The sequence below is a fragment of the Vanellus vanellus genome (genome assembly GCF_965231255.1).
Source record: "Vanellus vanellus genome assembly, chromosome: 1".
Taxonomy (NCBI): domain Eukaryota; kingdom Metazoa; phylum Chordata; class Aves; order Charadriiformes; family Charadriidae; genus Vanellus; species Vanellus vanellus.
Window position 1 is genome coordinate 149,071,790 of NC_138905.1, and position 17,279 is coordinate 149,089,068.

At 36.0% G+C, this 17,279-nt stretch overlaps 1 protein-coding gene across 1 annotated transcript in view; it reads right to left on the reverse strand.

Annotated features, from left to right (window-relative positions):
• Positions 1 to 17,279, reverse strand: part of MGAT4A (alpha-1,3-mannosyl-glycoprotein 4-beta-N-acetylglucosaminyltransferase A) — a gene marked incomplete at both ends in the record, with an annotated part of 70,148 nt that overhangs the window by 36,195 nt on the left and 16,674 nt on the right. The window contains 3 exons of the mRNA XM_082489777.1: positions 3,901 to 4,034; positions 6,080 to 6,220; positions 8,729 to 8,896. Coding sequence (XP_082345903.1) covers positions 3,901 to 4,034; positions 6,080 to 6,220; positions 8,729 to 8,896 — 443 coding nt within the window. The remainder of the gene's footprint in view (positions 1 to 3,900; positions 4,035 to 6,079; positions 6,221 to 8,728; positions 8,897 to 17,279) is intronic.

The following is a 17,279-nucleotide window of genomic DNA, read 5'->3' on the forward strand; positions in this document are numbered from 1 at the left end:
ATATTGCACTCCAATGTTAATACATACATAACAGGTTCAGCAAGGTTTGACCCAGTATGTGCACTCAGTGTTTAATTTGCTAAGGCTTTGTTCATACCAGCGCACAGGATGGTAGCTTGCTGGGTGCTTGTGTCACGCTGACCCAACCAGTACAAAAACTTTTCCAAAGAAATAATAAAGAAAAAAAAAGATTCTCCACAAAAGAAGGATGGAGAAAAAGTATTGAAGATCAACATCTTTTAATTTGGCAGCCACTTTTTACATAAAGAGATGACACGGTGACAGTAAAAGATATTCAAAGATACACAAGTTATTCTAGCCTAAAGTGAATTGTATGCACATGAAACAACAGAGTAAGATTTGAATAAACAATACGCAAGAAAGCATAACGTGGACTAGTGCTCCAAGAGCAAATGGCTGGTCAATTACTACCCAGTTAGATGTAATCAGTAGTGTACAGAACTAGCAAAATGCTTTTGCATACCTGTAGTGTCTTCTGATTCTTACTGAAATAATTTGTCTTTCTGATATTTTTGGTCGAATCAAGGGCTTATAGTCTTTCCAATATGCACTGATTACTGTTTGTACAAAAGATTGTGCTAAGTGCAGTCACTGATTAATGAAGTGGACTGACAATAATTTGTGATATATTTAGAACAAGCCTAAGATGCATTTGACATGGCATATGACATCTACCCACAGGAAAAAAAATAAAGCTGTTTAGATACCAGAAAAGTATTTTGATTTCTCTCATATTCAATAGTGTGTGTATATATATGTCTGTTGCATTATGATGATGTAAAGTAATTCAAAACCATGTTTCCCATGTTAATTACAAACCCTACTAAATAAAAACACTAGACAACCATTTTAATCTAAAGTCCATAGTTTCTTAAACGTAGAGCCTATAGTTTATTCTGAAAGCAAGATCTCACGCAGAGCAGGTTTATTAGGTTTGAATCACTTGAAACAAGTCATCTGATGAGCCTATGAACTAGCTATGTAGTGAAGGGGAATAAAAAGATTAAGTATAGAGGTATAGTGAATCATGCCTTTTTATTAGTCATCCTAATGAATACCTGCAAATTATTCTGAAACAAAGTTATTTTAACGAGTTGGAGAATACAGACATGTGTCAGTTAGTGGCACAATTGTACAGTTTACCGTCAAGAAATTCTAGTAATCATTTAAATTGGTGATTAGATATCATATCAGCTGAGATATTTTAGAATTCCTTGAATTTCCAGTATGGAAATTTACTGTGTATAATTATGGATATTTCTCAGTAATGTAGAGTAAATAAATATGCAGGTGTCTGTTTAACAACCATAATGCATCTGTATTTACCAGCTCATCTATTTACACTGTTCATGCTGTTTGAAGGTGGCCATTAGCCTTAATTTTCAACTTGTTTTCTAGTAAAAAAGTCAAATTTACAAGAAAGGAATGAGATTGAACTGCTACAAAAAAAATAGCAGGACTAGAAGTTTTTAGGGTGCTTAGCACAAAGAGATTACAGTCCACAACATTGCTCCCAGCAACGCTTCTTACACACCATCAACTTGATTTCTCAAATGAAGTCAGGAAGAAATTACTAAAATCCTTTTAAAGCACTATTTTTCATATAATTTTCTCATAAAAAATTTTTGTAAACTCTTGCATTTTTTTCTTTTGTTGGTACAAGCTATAGACAAAGCACAGATAGTAATTTTAAGCTTATTAGAAAAATTACCTAACCTCACACTATGACCATTTCTTGCTGTACTTAACACTGCATAGAAGTTGAGTGCAGGTAATTTTTTTCCAGAAGCTTTTGCCATAATTTTTAATGCAAGCATAGTTGGTCAAAGTTCTAATGTATTTTTAAATAAGTCTTCGTTAATGCGCACATGTTAATCATAGTGACAGTCCAACACATTTTAGGCTAAGAAACCCCACAGACAAAGGTATTTTAAAAGCTAAAGCCCTTTCTTTTGTTTAAGGAGAAACAGAAATCCACCAGGGGAATAGGCCTTCCTTAAAAAAGCCAGAAAAAATGCTTAATAAATCTACACTTTTCATCTTCCAGAATGAAGCTAAAATATACAGTATATCTCAGAATCCTGAACTATGCTGTGTTTTTTAAGTATTTACTGAACCACACTATTCATTGAAAGAGTACCCTCAAGCAATTACAAAGCAAACTATAAGACATTGAACTTAAGAAAATATAAAACCTGGTCAAAGAAACAGTAAAGCAAGGAATACAAAGTTGGATGGAGTAATGAAAAAGAAATGCAAATATAAGGAATGGTTATAACAGGGCAAGAAAGTAAGCTTAGGTACTTCAAAATTTCCCAGACATTCATGACTTGCAGTGCTCATAGGAGATATGTGAGTAAGCACGTAGTGCTGCCCTCAAAGAGACAGATACAGAGATAAGATACAGAGGGTAACAGTATCCCACCCCCGAGAAAACCACACCATTCTCCTTGGACACGGAAGTAAGAGCTCCCACGTTAAAATGTTCAGTTCCTTCACTGTCACTTTTGTGGAATCATTCACAAGATGAAAGAAAGGAAGAATCCTCAAAGGAAGAAAGTTATTTAGCTATGGAAAGCTCAGGTATAGCAATATGTCTTGTCTAAGGCAACAAGGAACTTGTGCAGTTGGGGACAGAGTGTGGATTCTCTTCACTTCTATTCAAAGTTTTGCAGAAAACAGGAGAATCCAACGATAATACACGGTCTTCATAGCTCTGATCTCTTTAAGCACAACAAAATGAAACTTCAGTTTTAAACCTTGAAAAGAAGACAAACTAAAAGGCAATAAAATTACTCCAACTAATACATGAAGAAAAATCCAGCATTCCAGTAATTCAGAATGAATTCTGTTCTCTTGATATTCTCAACCAATGGATGTTTTAAGAGCATTTTCTGCAGAAAAGCAGTATCTGTCCTGACAGTCAGTTTTTGACTGTCTTGACTGACTGTCAAGAAAAAGAAAACAGAGCCATTTATATTAGAAAACCATAAGAATCAGTTCTCAGGTACAGGTAAAAAGTTTACGAACTTTTCAAGCAAAGCTTTAAAATGTGATGATAATACAACTAGAAGTATTAAAATGCCTATCTGATTTTCCACTGATTCATCCCTGAATGGACACTGGCTCACAGTTACAACTAAAGGATTCAAATCTTCATCTGTGGGACTCAAAATACTGTTTCAGTAGAGCACTATGTGGTTAGATGGATGAAGGTAAAACGTTTATATAAATTTCCCCCTCTCCAAGTCAGAATTTTGAGGAAAACACACAGATGAAAATACACATATGCAATTCCTAACAGCAAATGGAGTTATTTCTGAAGCAGTCTATCATTTCCCTAAATTAGATTTCCACTAAATCAGAGCCAAACCGATCAAACTGTCCAACTGAATACTGTTTGAATTAATCCATGAAAAAGGTATGGACTTACAATATCCACACTGTCCAGAAAATAAAATCAGTAACAACCTGTGCCTAACATCTCAAACTGGAGCACTCATTTGAGGAAGGACTAAGCAGTAGCATGAAGAGAATGGGAAGAATCCTGCCTACAACACCACAGTAGCTTGGCTGTTATTTTGATGTTGAAGGAATAAGGTAACTAGCACATCTCTGTCACTAGGTATAAACATCAAAAGATTTGCAGAATAACCAGTCTATTGAATCCGTGTTCCCTATGCCCTTGATAAATAGAAAAAGCTGGGCTCTTCAAGATTGTTTCTCTCAAACACATGACTGACACTGTCTCATTTTCATTAAAGACAGTCAACCTGTCTACATCTTGAAGAAAAAGTAGATCCTCATAAGTTCCTGAAATGAGTGGTACTTGCAATTAAAGGCAGGTTAGAAATTGTATAAATATATTTACGTGATTACCTCTCCTATAAAGACAACCATAACACAATCCAGTTTTTCTTCAGGGGACAGCTTATCAATAAGAGAGTGGAGAGTTTCTGTAAGGTAAGACTTGACTTTTCTTTTCACTGTAGGTATTCCCATTACAATGGAAACTGAAATCAAACAAACCAGAAATATACATTTAGTGACTGCATATGCAAGATAGAAACCAAGAATCTTATATTGTAATAAAGCATTGCTTAAGAAAAGCAAAGAGTTAAAAGATTGAGATAACAGTTTAAAAATATACCACCAATCATCAGGAGCATGATTACCATAATCACCACCGACATTCAGAGCAAATACAGCAAACAAAAAAGAAGTAATCCTAGACATGCCAGACTATTGCACAGGTAATAGGCAACAACCATGGTACTAATCAGATAAGGTGCACCAGGACTTAGAGTGATTAAACTCCCTAACCTGGTTTTGTTTTCAAATTGGCATAACCGTTCTTCACAACTTCAGTATTTAACTTCTCAGAAGTCATCTTTTAAAATGACACTGCTGAAAAAAAATTCTATTACTTTACTTGCACCTGATTTGGGTTCTTCAAGTCCAAGTCATCAGGATTGCCTGGAAATTCCTCACTGAAATCTCTTATCCCTGGTAAAAGCACCTCAAATGCAAAGCAATCTGGCCCCAGCTACAATGCTATTAACACCATCTTTCAGCTGGCCATTGGACTCCTGCGTTCCTTAACTTTCCCATAGTCTTTCTTCTGTACCCTATCCCATACCCAGGGTTGGCTACCTACTAGGAACACAGCAGATAGCAGCAGGAACACAGCAAAAGGATAAAACAGACTTAATGAAGTTAGCACCAGCGTTCTGAGCCATCTGTGTGAAATGATTTACCACATCATAAATACATAAAATCAAACAACTATTAAAAATGTTGTTTACCCTTCCTTATAGAGACTGTTTTGCCTAGCAACTACACATTAAGAAGCTCTACATTTTTAAAACAAACACTTAAAAAGCATGGTGACCAGGAAAGGGGAAGATGGGAAAAATAATTTTAACTCAGAATTTCCTCTCTCTTTTTAATTAAATAAGCCTGATTCCAATTTCTATATTGTAATTTCAAACTTCTGTCATATATTCCCAGGGGGATATAATACAGACTTCACTTAAAACAATAAAGGAATATGAGCCTTTCCCTTCCTGATTAACAACGTTGAAATAAGTGGTACCTATAGTCAGAAAAATAACTCTATGGCTTGAGTCCACACATTTGCCACACAGGCATGTGTTAAAAGAACGAGCAATCAAGCTTACTGAAGTAACGAAAAAAATACAGGCCAGGAGTAATTAATGTTTCTTTCAAAAGCAAGGAGGGGGAGAAAAAAAAAAAAAACCAAAACAAAACAAGAAGATAGGCCAAGAGGACAATAACACAAGCTGTTCAAGTCAGATGGCACACAGAAAAACAAGGACTTATTGGTGGGGCCTTCAAACTTAGACATACACACGTATGCTTTGAGGTATATCAGTTTGGTTGGGCTTCATGCTATTTATTTTCTAGAGCTCCAAGAGTGGGATTCCATGGAGCTATCCTAATAACCAAAGCTCAGAGTTTGTGAGGATTAAAAAAAAAAGACAAACCCACACAAAAGGGGGTCAACAGTATTGCAGCATAACATTGATTTTTTTTCCCCTTCAACAAATGTCCACATTCTATTGATGCAATAATATCTGATTATCCTAGTTCTCCCAACTGTAAGTTATACATTGAAATATATTGTTCAAAAAAAACCACAAAACCCAACCCCAGAAACATCAACTCTAAAATAATTATATCCATGCATGGTTACCCCACAAATCTGAAAAGCCAAAGGGATATGCCCATTAGCAGTTCAGAATCTGTAATGCCTGAGCTGTGTTTCCTTTTACTTAGTTACCAAAAATTCATCCAAACTAAATGCTACTTAGTGTGTACCTTAACATGGCATAGGGTGCGACTAAGATTATGCAGAAAAGAGCAAAGCTGAAGCCAAACTCCTTTCATCTTTGATTCAGTGGGAATTCTGAGAGATATCAATATCACACAAGTTAAATGAGATGTCCTTATCTACCAAGTAATGCCATAAATTGTATTACTAAAACTAGAAAGTCCTCCAGATATAAAACATAAAGTAAACATTGTATCAGCATACCTCCTGTCCTTCCAAGGCCAACCTGCACAGAAGGTTGAAGGCTTCCTTCATTTTTCAATAAATGAGGCAAATGGTAATAGATATTTGGCACTTGAAGAGATTTTCTACTTGTTAGCTCTTTTAATAATTTCAGCGTCTCATCTGCAAACATACATGAAATCGTTAATGCAGAAAACAAATAATATGAAGTTTTACGCAGTGGTAAACAGTACAAAATTCCAAGCTTGGTCCTAACTGAAAAACAGAACAAGTGATGCATTTTACTGAGGCATTATATCTTGTGTATAAAGGACATCTTTCGGCCAAGATTGTTTTCCACCCAGTAACCTTGCTACAGATATAGTTAATACTTACCTGATCACATAAGACTTAGTGTGTAATCACAGAAGTAAAGAACGCTCCATGTATTTAGGTGTTTGGGGTTCTCCCCTCAATTAATCAAAATGGGAGCCTTATTTACCCAGATTATTTTTTACTTATGCTTACAGAGCTTATCATCATATAGCGATGCTACTGCAAATAACTGTTTAAAGCTACAAATACATATCAGAATACACTGCACATACAGATACAAACCAAAAATAGTATTAAATATACAATTTAGATTTTGAGTATTTCTGCAATACAATAAATGCTAACATTAATTTAATTTAGAAAGAGCAAGAATTATTTTAAGTACTCTAATTGACTAGAGTAACTACCTCTCAGGATGTCCAGGTGGCTCTCAAAGTTGCAAATAACAGTTTTTAGATTCCCCTGCTGCGCATGTTGATTTTCTTACATCAAGTGTGAAAACAACTCTTATTTCAAACGACAAATATGATAGCAGATGGACCTTTGAAAACCTATGGGCTTTACAGTACCAAGTTAAGTAAAAAACTGTACTCAATGTTTCCAAGATAAAACTGAATTGCTAAGAAGTGAGAAAAGTAATGCCATAAACGTAATTCCTCTCAGATTCTGAGTGTAGCTTCTACAAAGACAGAAGGGTTTTGTTCTGGACTTTGGTTTGTTTGTTTGTTTTTTAATATTTATTTTTTGGTGAAACTAAATGCCTAACGACTTATAATCTTGAAAAAAGCTTTGTAAGTATATGCTATAAGTTGAGATGCTTATTTTGATAGATTCCAGTACAGGTACATTTTACTTTTCCTGCTAACATTTCCTTTAGCTTTAACCGCAAAAGCTGGACTAAAAATTCTGTCAAAGTATGACAGCTTTTTGTACGAATGAATAATGATCTACTTAAAACAATCTGGAATTCTTTCATCTTCAAAGACAGCAAACAGTATATAGTATTATGTATACTTAAGTACGTTAAACTTAATAAAATATATCTAATACTAAGTTCTGAGCACAAAAGCTCAGGAATTCAGATTTCAGCTGACCTCCCATCATGGTTCTACACGGAAAAAAAGACCATGTCCCAGCTGGGATCCAGACATGGTAGAATGTTGAAAATGTGAATCAGTAACTTCAACTGCATCAGAAGAAAGTAACTCCCTATAACTATATTGTCTATAAGCAAGCTAACTAATTTTTAGAAATAAATCGTAAATCCAGTATCAAAATTATTTCACTTCCTCTATTGTTCACTTTAATTGCAAAAACATACACACAGAAGAGGAAGACGAGTCATAGACTATGTTAAATGTAACCTTTATCCACACCATTCCTGGAGATCCAGTGAGCCATGGAGATCTGGTTGGATAGGCCATTAGTGTCAGACCGAGCAATTTATCATTAATATCAGCACTGAGGGCCTATAATTATAGCAACCACCACCCCACCCCCTGAAAAAATAAAATAGTAACCCATAGCACAAATGCAAATAGACAACAGATTCAAAAAACTTGATACAGTTTTTTGATTTGCAAAACTATTTTCCTCATTAGGCCAATACAGTGAAATTTCTGCAACCAACCGAATCAGACCTCTCACCAGAAAGTTTATATTTATTTTTCATTTTCCACCTAGAAAAATCAGAGTGACTAAAGCAGAAATAGTGTGATTTTAAAAGTTAACTTCAACAATCCAGTGAGTAATGCAAAGGCATCCTCAAATATTGCCAAACATAGCTTTCAGTAAACTTGAGCATCAGCCTCCAAAATGGGTTAAACTTACAGAAGACTTTACCAAGGTACCATTTAATCACTAGTTATTAAAAAGGAAATTACTTGAACATTTTACAGATCACAACCAATACCTTAGCCTGTATGTTTTTACATTCTCCAGCTGACTTAAAGATATTTTAATTGCCTCAAGTTCATCCATTTCTTTTGTTTGCTCACCTTTCCCCTAAAGCTCCATTTAAAAAGTAACGTAAATTATTGTCAAAATATATTAAGTATGTTAAATAAGTAACCGGAAGTTCCAAACTTTTGGAGCTAGGCGTGGAATAAGTATTCAGTCCCTAAAGTCATAAGAATGAACAGCGGGTGGATCATTAAGAACAGAAATTGGAAAAAAAAACAAAACAAAACAAAACCCAACAAAATCCCCACCAGATATAACATACTACAGATTCTTCATTTGCACAGCTGAACAGTTTCATTCAGCTTTCTTGATATTAATCTCTTATTCTATAGCAATAAGAAGAGATATGAGTAGTGCAGCAGTATAAAAAAATAGCTTAACCACAGTATGTACCTGAAAAATTATTCATTGCATTCTTACTCCCATTTGTTTCTGCTACTGCACGTCTGAACTGCTCCAAGATAGCATTCAGCTCAGAAGAGCGTTGTAGAGTGCGATGCTCAGCTATACGAAGACGCTCCTTCAAAGCATGAAACTCCCGTTGATATGCAATCAACTTTTCTAGAGAGAAAAAAAGATGATCCTGGTTATTTTTGGAAACAAACACCTACAGACAGATACAGCAAGGGTCAGGGACTGCTCAGCTGTGTAGCTTCTGAAATCCAACCAAGAACAATTGAGCAAAATCCCACATGAGTTAGGCACCTTAAAATTTATACAGCATACAACAGGAAGAGTGAGCTGCACCAGACACTGATGCAAAGCAGGCATTGAGGGGGGTATGCCACTCACTGTAGCCACAGACAGGGGTGACCTTTGAGTTCCCACTACTCAGCACCACAAGGCAACTCTGAATCTTTTCTTGGAAGAGATGCCCACAAATCCTTTCTTGAAGAAAGGATAATAAGCATTCTAAGAAGCATAATAGGAGTGGTGCCTTATAAAAGCACAAGTTATGCCTTTTGAAATCCCTCTCTGAATATTTTGTAAGAATTAGTAGAATTTGATAATATTTCAGACATGCTAATTTCAAACCCAAGTTTTAAGTTATGGTATTGTCAGGGCCTGCAAGAAGAAAAGTTTTTGATCAAAATCCTGCTAATGCAGATACATAGACGTATTCTTTGAAAGGAGACCAAAAGGGAGAGGGAAACACCAAAACTCATTTGCCGATGTTGCCTGTACCCTTGCCACCCAGCAAAGTAAGCATCTCTGGTTTCTGCATCTCTCCTTCTTCCTATTGATGGTGATTTGAGGAAATGACCATCACTCTTGTTCAGACAATCTACATATATGGACTGGAGTATCTTAAGTGATTTTAAACCTTGTAACCGATATTCCAACTACACAGCTGTCATCCACAGACATATCTTTTTTGTTATTTACCTATCAATTCCTAGCCTTTCAGTACTGCAATGGTAGGGAAGCAGAAGTTTTGCAAGCAATTTGAACCTCTTCGTGTTGCTACATTGTAGTAATACATGGGGTAAAAAAGGAATTGCAGTCAACTTTCCCTTGTTAATAAAGTTGCATTTCCTCCAACTTCTTTCAATTTACATTTATGTTCTTTTTTGTAGTTGGGATATACTGTTCTGATTATGTTTAGAAAACATAATTAGCTAAAATGCCCTCTGTTTTGAAGACAGAAAAATAAAAACATAGTTCGCTACCTCTTAAAAACATTTCCCTTGCCAGCCTTATTTTCCTTTTTTCATTAAAACCAAATGGTTACTGCTTTTGTGCAAACAAACGCAGAACACAGATGCTGGCCCACACCACAGTGCTACGCACACTACACACTGATGACTGAATCCAGACTGCTATTTGAAACAGAACTTGGTGCTTTAGTCAGCAGTACTGAGAAGGCCAAGAAAATTTGCTGGAGTTTCTGGCATGAAGGACATTCTTACTTGCCAATGATAACCCAAAGAAATCAAAGATTGCTTGGAACCATGTCTACTAGTTACAGTAAGGTTATAAAACATTTTAACAGCTAAACAAATATAGAATTGTATTGAGTGTGGCTTCTACACTAAGTATGCAAGTGATACTGCCTCCCCAAAATGAATGAGTGGTAGCAGGTTATATAGATCCCTGTCAATTTCTGTCTAGTCAGAGAAGAACATGTGAGCCACCAAAGGACATGCAAGGTTTTATTGAGGGGCTTCTATAGCAGTGGGTAGCCTCAGAAACAGCCTGTAGCACCAGGTTTCCCTTCTCGTCTTCACTGTACAAGACAGCAGGCAAATTTTGGTACTTCTGTTTTCCCTACTACAAAAAGGCTAAACCTGTCTGTGGCAGAGTCTGCATTTATCCTAGGAAAATGGTGAGAACCCTATGGAACCTGTGGTTCAGACTTCAGCACCTCAAGTAGCATGAATTCAGGTCTTCCTCTCTTGACTTAGACAAATTCTTGGCAGAGACCATTTCTCTTCCTACACTTACTACAAGATAGCAGCATCACACGCAGTACTCCAATGATTCTGGTGCTCTAAGGAACAACAGAGGCCTAGAGGGAATAATTTACTTAGGAATACGTCAGAGTGGAGAACCACAGTAGTTCCCTGCCACCTCCACCTAGCAAACTCCATAATGCAAAATCAGAAATATCTTATTTCTAAACTCAGCTTGTAAACAGAGATTAAGATTTTTTTTCTGCCTCCCTAATTCAGGTAGGTAATATGAAAATGGGAATTACAGGACCCTTGTAATTCTACAGCAAATTAAAACTCTGTTGTAAAACCACAAGAAACTTAGAGTCCAACTGAAAAGGCAGTTTTATCACATGAAGACATGAAAACTGTAGTTTCGTATTAAGAACTACCAATAAAAATCCGTTACTGAGGAGATGACACTGTCGGAGGAGGTGGCTTTTATAACACCTTTAATTTACAATTAATATAATATGTCAAAATCAAAGAAGGTAATTAGTTCATTTCTTTCTAAAGAAATTTAAAATTATGCATGTAGAAGTAAACTTTTGCTGTCATAACTTATCATAGCAGTTTTTGAGCAAAGAACATAGGTTCCAAATGTGGTACTGTAAAATTTTTCCCAATTACAAATTACTTCAGTCCTGAGGCTCCCAGTGAACGGTATTGGTATTCATTTATGGTACTTGAGACCTCAAAAGCATGAGCTCTTAAGAAATACTAGTTGATTGGTTCAAAGGAGTCAGCTTCTCACAGTTGCTTCAACCAAACGTCTAGGTTATGGAGGCTGCTATAAAAGATACGTAAACTCCTGAAACCCATCCTTCAAAAATATAATGAGGTTAAAATTCTTTGCAAGAACTTAAGTCATTTAAAACATTTACACCTCTAACACTACCAGACCTAGCACTTTTCATGTATTTGGAGAAGAATTTGTAATTTGGCCTTTTGGTACTTGTTTTATACAACTGCCTGTACTTTGAAACAAAAGAAATTAGATTTAAATTTCTAACAGTTATATCTTTGGCATACTTGCAGCACTTCAAAGCATTGATCAACTGTTCAGATACTTATTATTTAAAAGGAAACAAACAAACAAAAAACCACAACAGCAGCAACGTCAAATTTCATCTCATCCTGAAAGGCACTTGCAAAGGAGAAAATACTTCTTTGCCTCTTACAGTACCAACAATGGTGGTCACCACCTGTTCCAGACTTTAGAAGAGCAAATGTGCCTTAAGGCATCAGGAATTTATAAATATTCTAATTTGATTTTTCAGAGTTCTTGCCTCCTAAGTACTTGGGATGAGCCTGCAAGATTAAATTTAACATCTATTTTTATTTAAACTTTGACTTATCTCGTTTGGTATTTGCTCTCCCCCCTCCAAAATATGTAATAATTTGAAAGCTAAATCTTTTCATCACAAAATTAGGATTTTCTGTGGAGAACATATTACTAGACTACACAAAAATCCCATTTATATTTTAAATGTCACTTCTTTCCTCACAAAGAGGAAGGAATCAAAATTTGCAAGTGACTGTAGAAGCTTCTTCAGAAATTCAAGGCAGCCATTCTGAAATGTGTATGTAGGAAAAAAGGCCAAAGCTCAATTACAGTTGAAACTAGCCAGTGCTGTATCTGACAACAAGAAGGGCTTTGTTAAGTACATTAATAGCAAAAGGAGGTCTAAAGAAAACATTGGATTCTGCACCAAGGGAGGTTTATACTGAACATCAGGAAACATTTCTTCACCAAGAGTGTGCTCAAACACCGGAACAGGCCTCCTAGAGAAATGGTTGATGCCCCAAACCTGTCAGCGTTTAATAGACACTTGGGCAATGTCCTTATCAACATGCTTTAACATTTTGCCAGCCCTGAATTGGTCAGGCAGTTAGATTAGATGATTGTTGTAGGTCCGTTTCAACCGAGATATTCTATTCTATGACAAGCTGACTTGTAAGTAATGTGTATACAAAAAAGTCAATGTAGCCAATATTTTCAAAACACATTTGACCATTTAGTGTTTTATTGTTCAAAGGTTTCTCTAAAACTTAAAAAAATTTAATTGTTTCATTGTCAAAAAGTATCAAACCACATTTTTTCCACTGCTGTTACAGTATGAAGAAAAATACTAAGCCTAAAACCATAAGGGAAACAGTCAGAGATCAGTGATCACCATGAGGAAAAAAGTTTCTGTTTCTACAATATTATAAATGACTTTTCTTCTTACATTGAAACCTAGAGTAATTTAAGAAACCAGAGGAAGGAATTCAGGCAGTTACTGGCCTTACACAGCTGATGGAAGAACCACAAAAATATCTGTTCTCTGACAAATAAAACATCCCTCTAACAGCAGCTGTAGCCAATATCAAACACATTTGGTCTCAAACAGTTTCAGTATACAGTCGTATTTTTATTTAAGAATAATATACTATTTTACATTGAAACGAGAAGGTGATGCTTTTTCATACTTTGCTCTGGAAGTCAAAAAGATCAAATAAAAATAACTAGCCCTTACACTTCAAATGAGAATATCTTGTTAAGAAATTACTTGAAAACTGAAAGCATTAATTCTTCATCTTTTTCTCTTAAACTCAAGCAGTTTCAGCAAAATTCCAGAAGCTAAAACCTAAATATTTTAGCTGGCGTGATGCTGCGCACTTCTTGGAAAGCTAACACTATGTCAACTCACTCAGTAATTTGTTTTCTCAGCTTTTTTTCGTGTGCTGCAAGATGTTCTCCTAAATATGCAGAACCTAGAATTTAGACAAGCTCACTTGAAAGTTGATGCAGTATTTTGAAAATTAAAAATTCAAATCAAACTGTGAAGGTTTGCAAGTTTTTGACCAGAGATGGAATCTCAGCTCTCAGCCTACTCTTCCTTCTCTGGGCCATTTATGGCTCTCCTATTAAACAACTGTTAAAAAAAAGTCATTCCAAAAAGACACCATTAACCTAAGTTACAAACTCAGTCCAGTCTCCTCTTTGCATTATTTGATTTTTTTGTTCCAAATTTATGCAGCTCATAAGCTAAGTTTTAAACCAGATGCCAATTTCCTAAGCTCAACATGGAGCTTCTGAACGTCTTAGCATACATTTAGTTTCTTCTTTGTAGGTTTTGTACTACTAGTATAGTCTGTTTCTGTACTTCAATCCATGATTTTTAAGAGCAAAGAGCTTCTCCTTGGGATAAAAAAGGGCATCAAAGTAAAGGAACAAGAAAATATGCTGTATTTTGAATTTACAAATCAGCTCAACTAAAATAGTAAAAGAAATCTGAATTGTAGGTTAATTACCTGCACTCGCAAAACACTCGCTGTATCATAATTCCAGATGAAACACATACTGAACAACAAAATGGCAAAATACCTTGGAAACACAACCAAAACAATTCTGTGGCTATTCAGCGTCAGTGACATTACAAATCATCAACAGCTCCCAGTTTTTTTGTTTAAGAGGCATTTGGACAACACCCTTAGTAACACGCTTTAACTTTTGGTCAGCACTGAGTTGGTCAGGCAGTTGTACTAGATGATTGTTGTAGGTCCCTTTCAACTGAAATAGTTTATTATATCCTACTATGAAAACTATGCAAGTAAACTACTTTGGGTGCATTTTTAAATTGAGTGGAGTACAAACATCTATAGAATCAGCAAAATTCTGCTGCCTCCAATTATTTGAAATTTCACCATAAACCACCCACAAAGGAAGCAGAGATGGGTCAATATCAACAAAAGAACCTAGGCACCTAACCTTCAATCACAATGCACTTTTGAAACCCTTATAGATGTATGTGTGTTGCCATTAATCTTAAAACACAGAAAGTACAGTTGAACAGAATTTCTGATCAAGATACTAGTATTATTAAAGCAACAATCACCCCAAAATACTCAATTCACTATTTAGAAGTCTGAGGAACTACTTAGATCCACCAATGAGATTGCAGGTGCAATTTAATATTGTTGGGAGCATATAAGTACATGACAGTCTTGACCAAAGCTGTACATATTGTTATATGATAATTCAAAGGATTTTATTTACATATCTTAGGCAGTAGCAGAAGAGGAACAAGTATTTAGATTATATGCATACATATCCATCTTTGTTAATGTTGCACCGGGGGAAAGGAATTACAGGCACTACAGAATCAGAGATGTCTTGTGACCCTCTAGAGATGCCTTTCTCAAGAAATAGCCTAAATAGCAGACAAAGAAAAAGGGCCAGAAGCTAGCTAAAAAGGGAAGTTTGTATTTCTAGCAATCTCTGCGAAGTTTCTGACTCCATGTAGCCTGCAACAGCCATATTATGATAGCCTGTGACTCCAGTAAAAACCCTGCCACACCCTACAAGGAAAAAAAAAAAAAAAAGAAAAAAAGATCTGTGGCTGCTATGTAATATGCCCATCCTTCCCTACCTCTCCCCGCCGCCCCCCCCCCTTTTTTTTCCCCTGTTGAGGAAAACAGCATCGCATGAAGACCCTTACAAACGTTCCTCAAGAACATTCCAGTGTTTCTCAAAGTTAGCATTGCTATTCTCTCTAAAGGAAAGCTTTTTACTGTCTGCTGAAAGAAGCACCATCTACAACATAAAAAGCAGTATGAGAGCTTTGAAATCTGATATTTATCTTATCAATCAAGCAGGTTCTTAAATATGTTAAATCACAGGCCACTTCCACAACTGGAAATAGAACATACTGAACTAAGGTGACTGTATTTAAAAAAAAAAAAAAAAGCAAGCTGTAATTTACTCAAGGGCTCTATGGTGGTACAACTGGTTGCCTTCAAAAGCAGATGCATCAGACAAGATCAGAAAAAGCTTTATGACCTTCCCATATCAACAGCAGGCAGTTGAGTCTTCGCTCAAACCACAAATTAGCTAAATACCCGAAGTGATGGATCTGCCGCACAGAGAAAAAGGTAACCAGCCACAGACTTGGCACTCAAAAAAGACAGTAAGACAAGTACAGAGGGCTTAGCCTTACCAAATTGTAGGTCTGATTTATATTTCCTGCTCTTATCCAACTGAACTCCTGAAACCCTCACCCCCTTTGTACATTAAATAGGAACAGGAGGAATTGACTGTCATCTGACACACAGACAAAAGGCTCTGGTTGGCCATAAAGCATTAAATACAAATATTCAATTAGTAAAATGGGTAAGAGCAGGAACAGATACCTCATGTGGCAGGACCTTTCCTCTATCCAAGGGGGGGATATTCAAATCATTGTTCAAATGAACAACATCTCACTGGCAACAGTACTAAATTCATCAATGTAACAGTTAAGTATACGGCCCACTCTAATGTCAACCCGTTCAGTTTTCTTCTTCCTACCCCAGGGTTCCCTCTCCTTAGACCTTCACTCAAAACCAACACAGCCTGCACCTTCTCAAAAAAAAAAAAAAAAAAAAAGGTGGGGGGGCTTCAGCTGAAGCCAATTGTGCTATAAGTTAAAGGTTCCACAGCATGTGTCTCATTTTTGTGCATACTCTGTTAAAGAGTTATTAAAATCAAATAAAGATTTGAATCTGTGAGAATACACTGTAGTAAGTGCTAATTTAGGTACTTTTGTGATTAGTTATTCCACAACTCATTTACTCCCATTATAAAAACCCCACAGTAGTTACCATCATGCCACAGGTCAGAGACAGTAACAAGCTTCATGTATTAATTCATTACACTTGCATCAAGGATGTTGATCAATTTACAGGTTGATACAAAATAGAGGTCTTAATGGACAGAGAGCTTCCACACTGAGCTTTATATAGAATCAGTGGGTGTGGCCAGAGCAGGTTACTCTTCAATGAAATAGGGATTTGTCAACATGCCAGCCAATTCAACCTGGCATAGCTTTTACAAGAATGTTTCATTGTTTCAGCTACATAAGGTGAAAAAATAAGTTCTGCATTTCCCCTCAAATCATTTCAGATGCTGTGGTCCATGAAATCATGGTATCAAGTACATCAGTAAGTCATGACAATACCTGCACTGACCTGCACTTCACTCCCAGAGATGTATGCAACATGTATTTTTTAGACCATGCTTGATCCATAATACCAAAGTACCTTACAAGCTATCACATTTGTAGTATCACCTGATCAAATAGTCATCTTTGTTCCTCAAACAGATATCCTTTTAAATTAAAATCCTGCTCCGCTAACATGTAGGGGACTAAATTATTTCCAATGTCAAACAAAAAAATTCCTCTAGTAAATCAAAATAAATTCTTACTGCACTAGCACTTAAGTAATTTTCAACTTCATCTTAAAACTGACACTTTCTTTGACAAACACTAGATTTCTTATTTTGCGTGGGTTTTGCAAAATGTAAGTGCAAATAAAATTACCCAATACTGTGATCCAAAATCCTGCTCTCACTGCACTGTACAATCATCCAGCATCCACATAAAGATGCACAGACAAGAAATACACAGTGGCATTTACTGAGAAAATACAAACATTGCTTCCATTGCCCTTTGGAAGTGACTCCAGAACTCAGAAGATACTCACTAGGC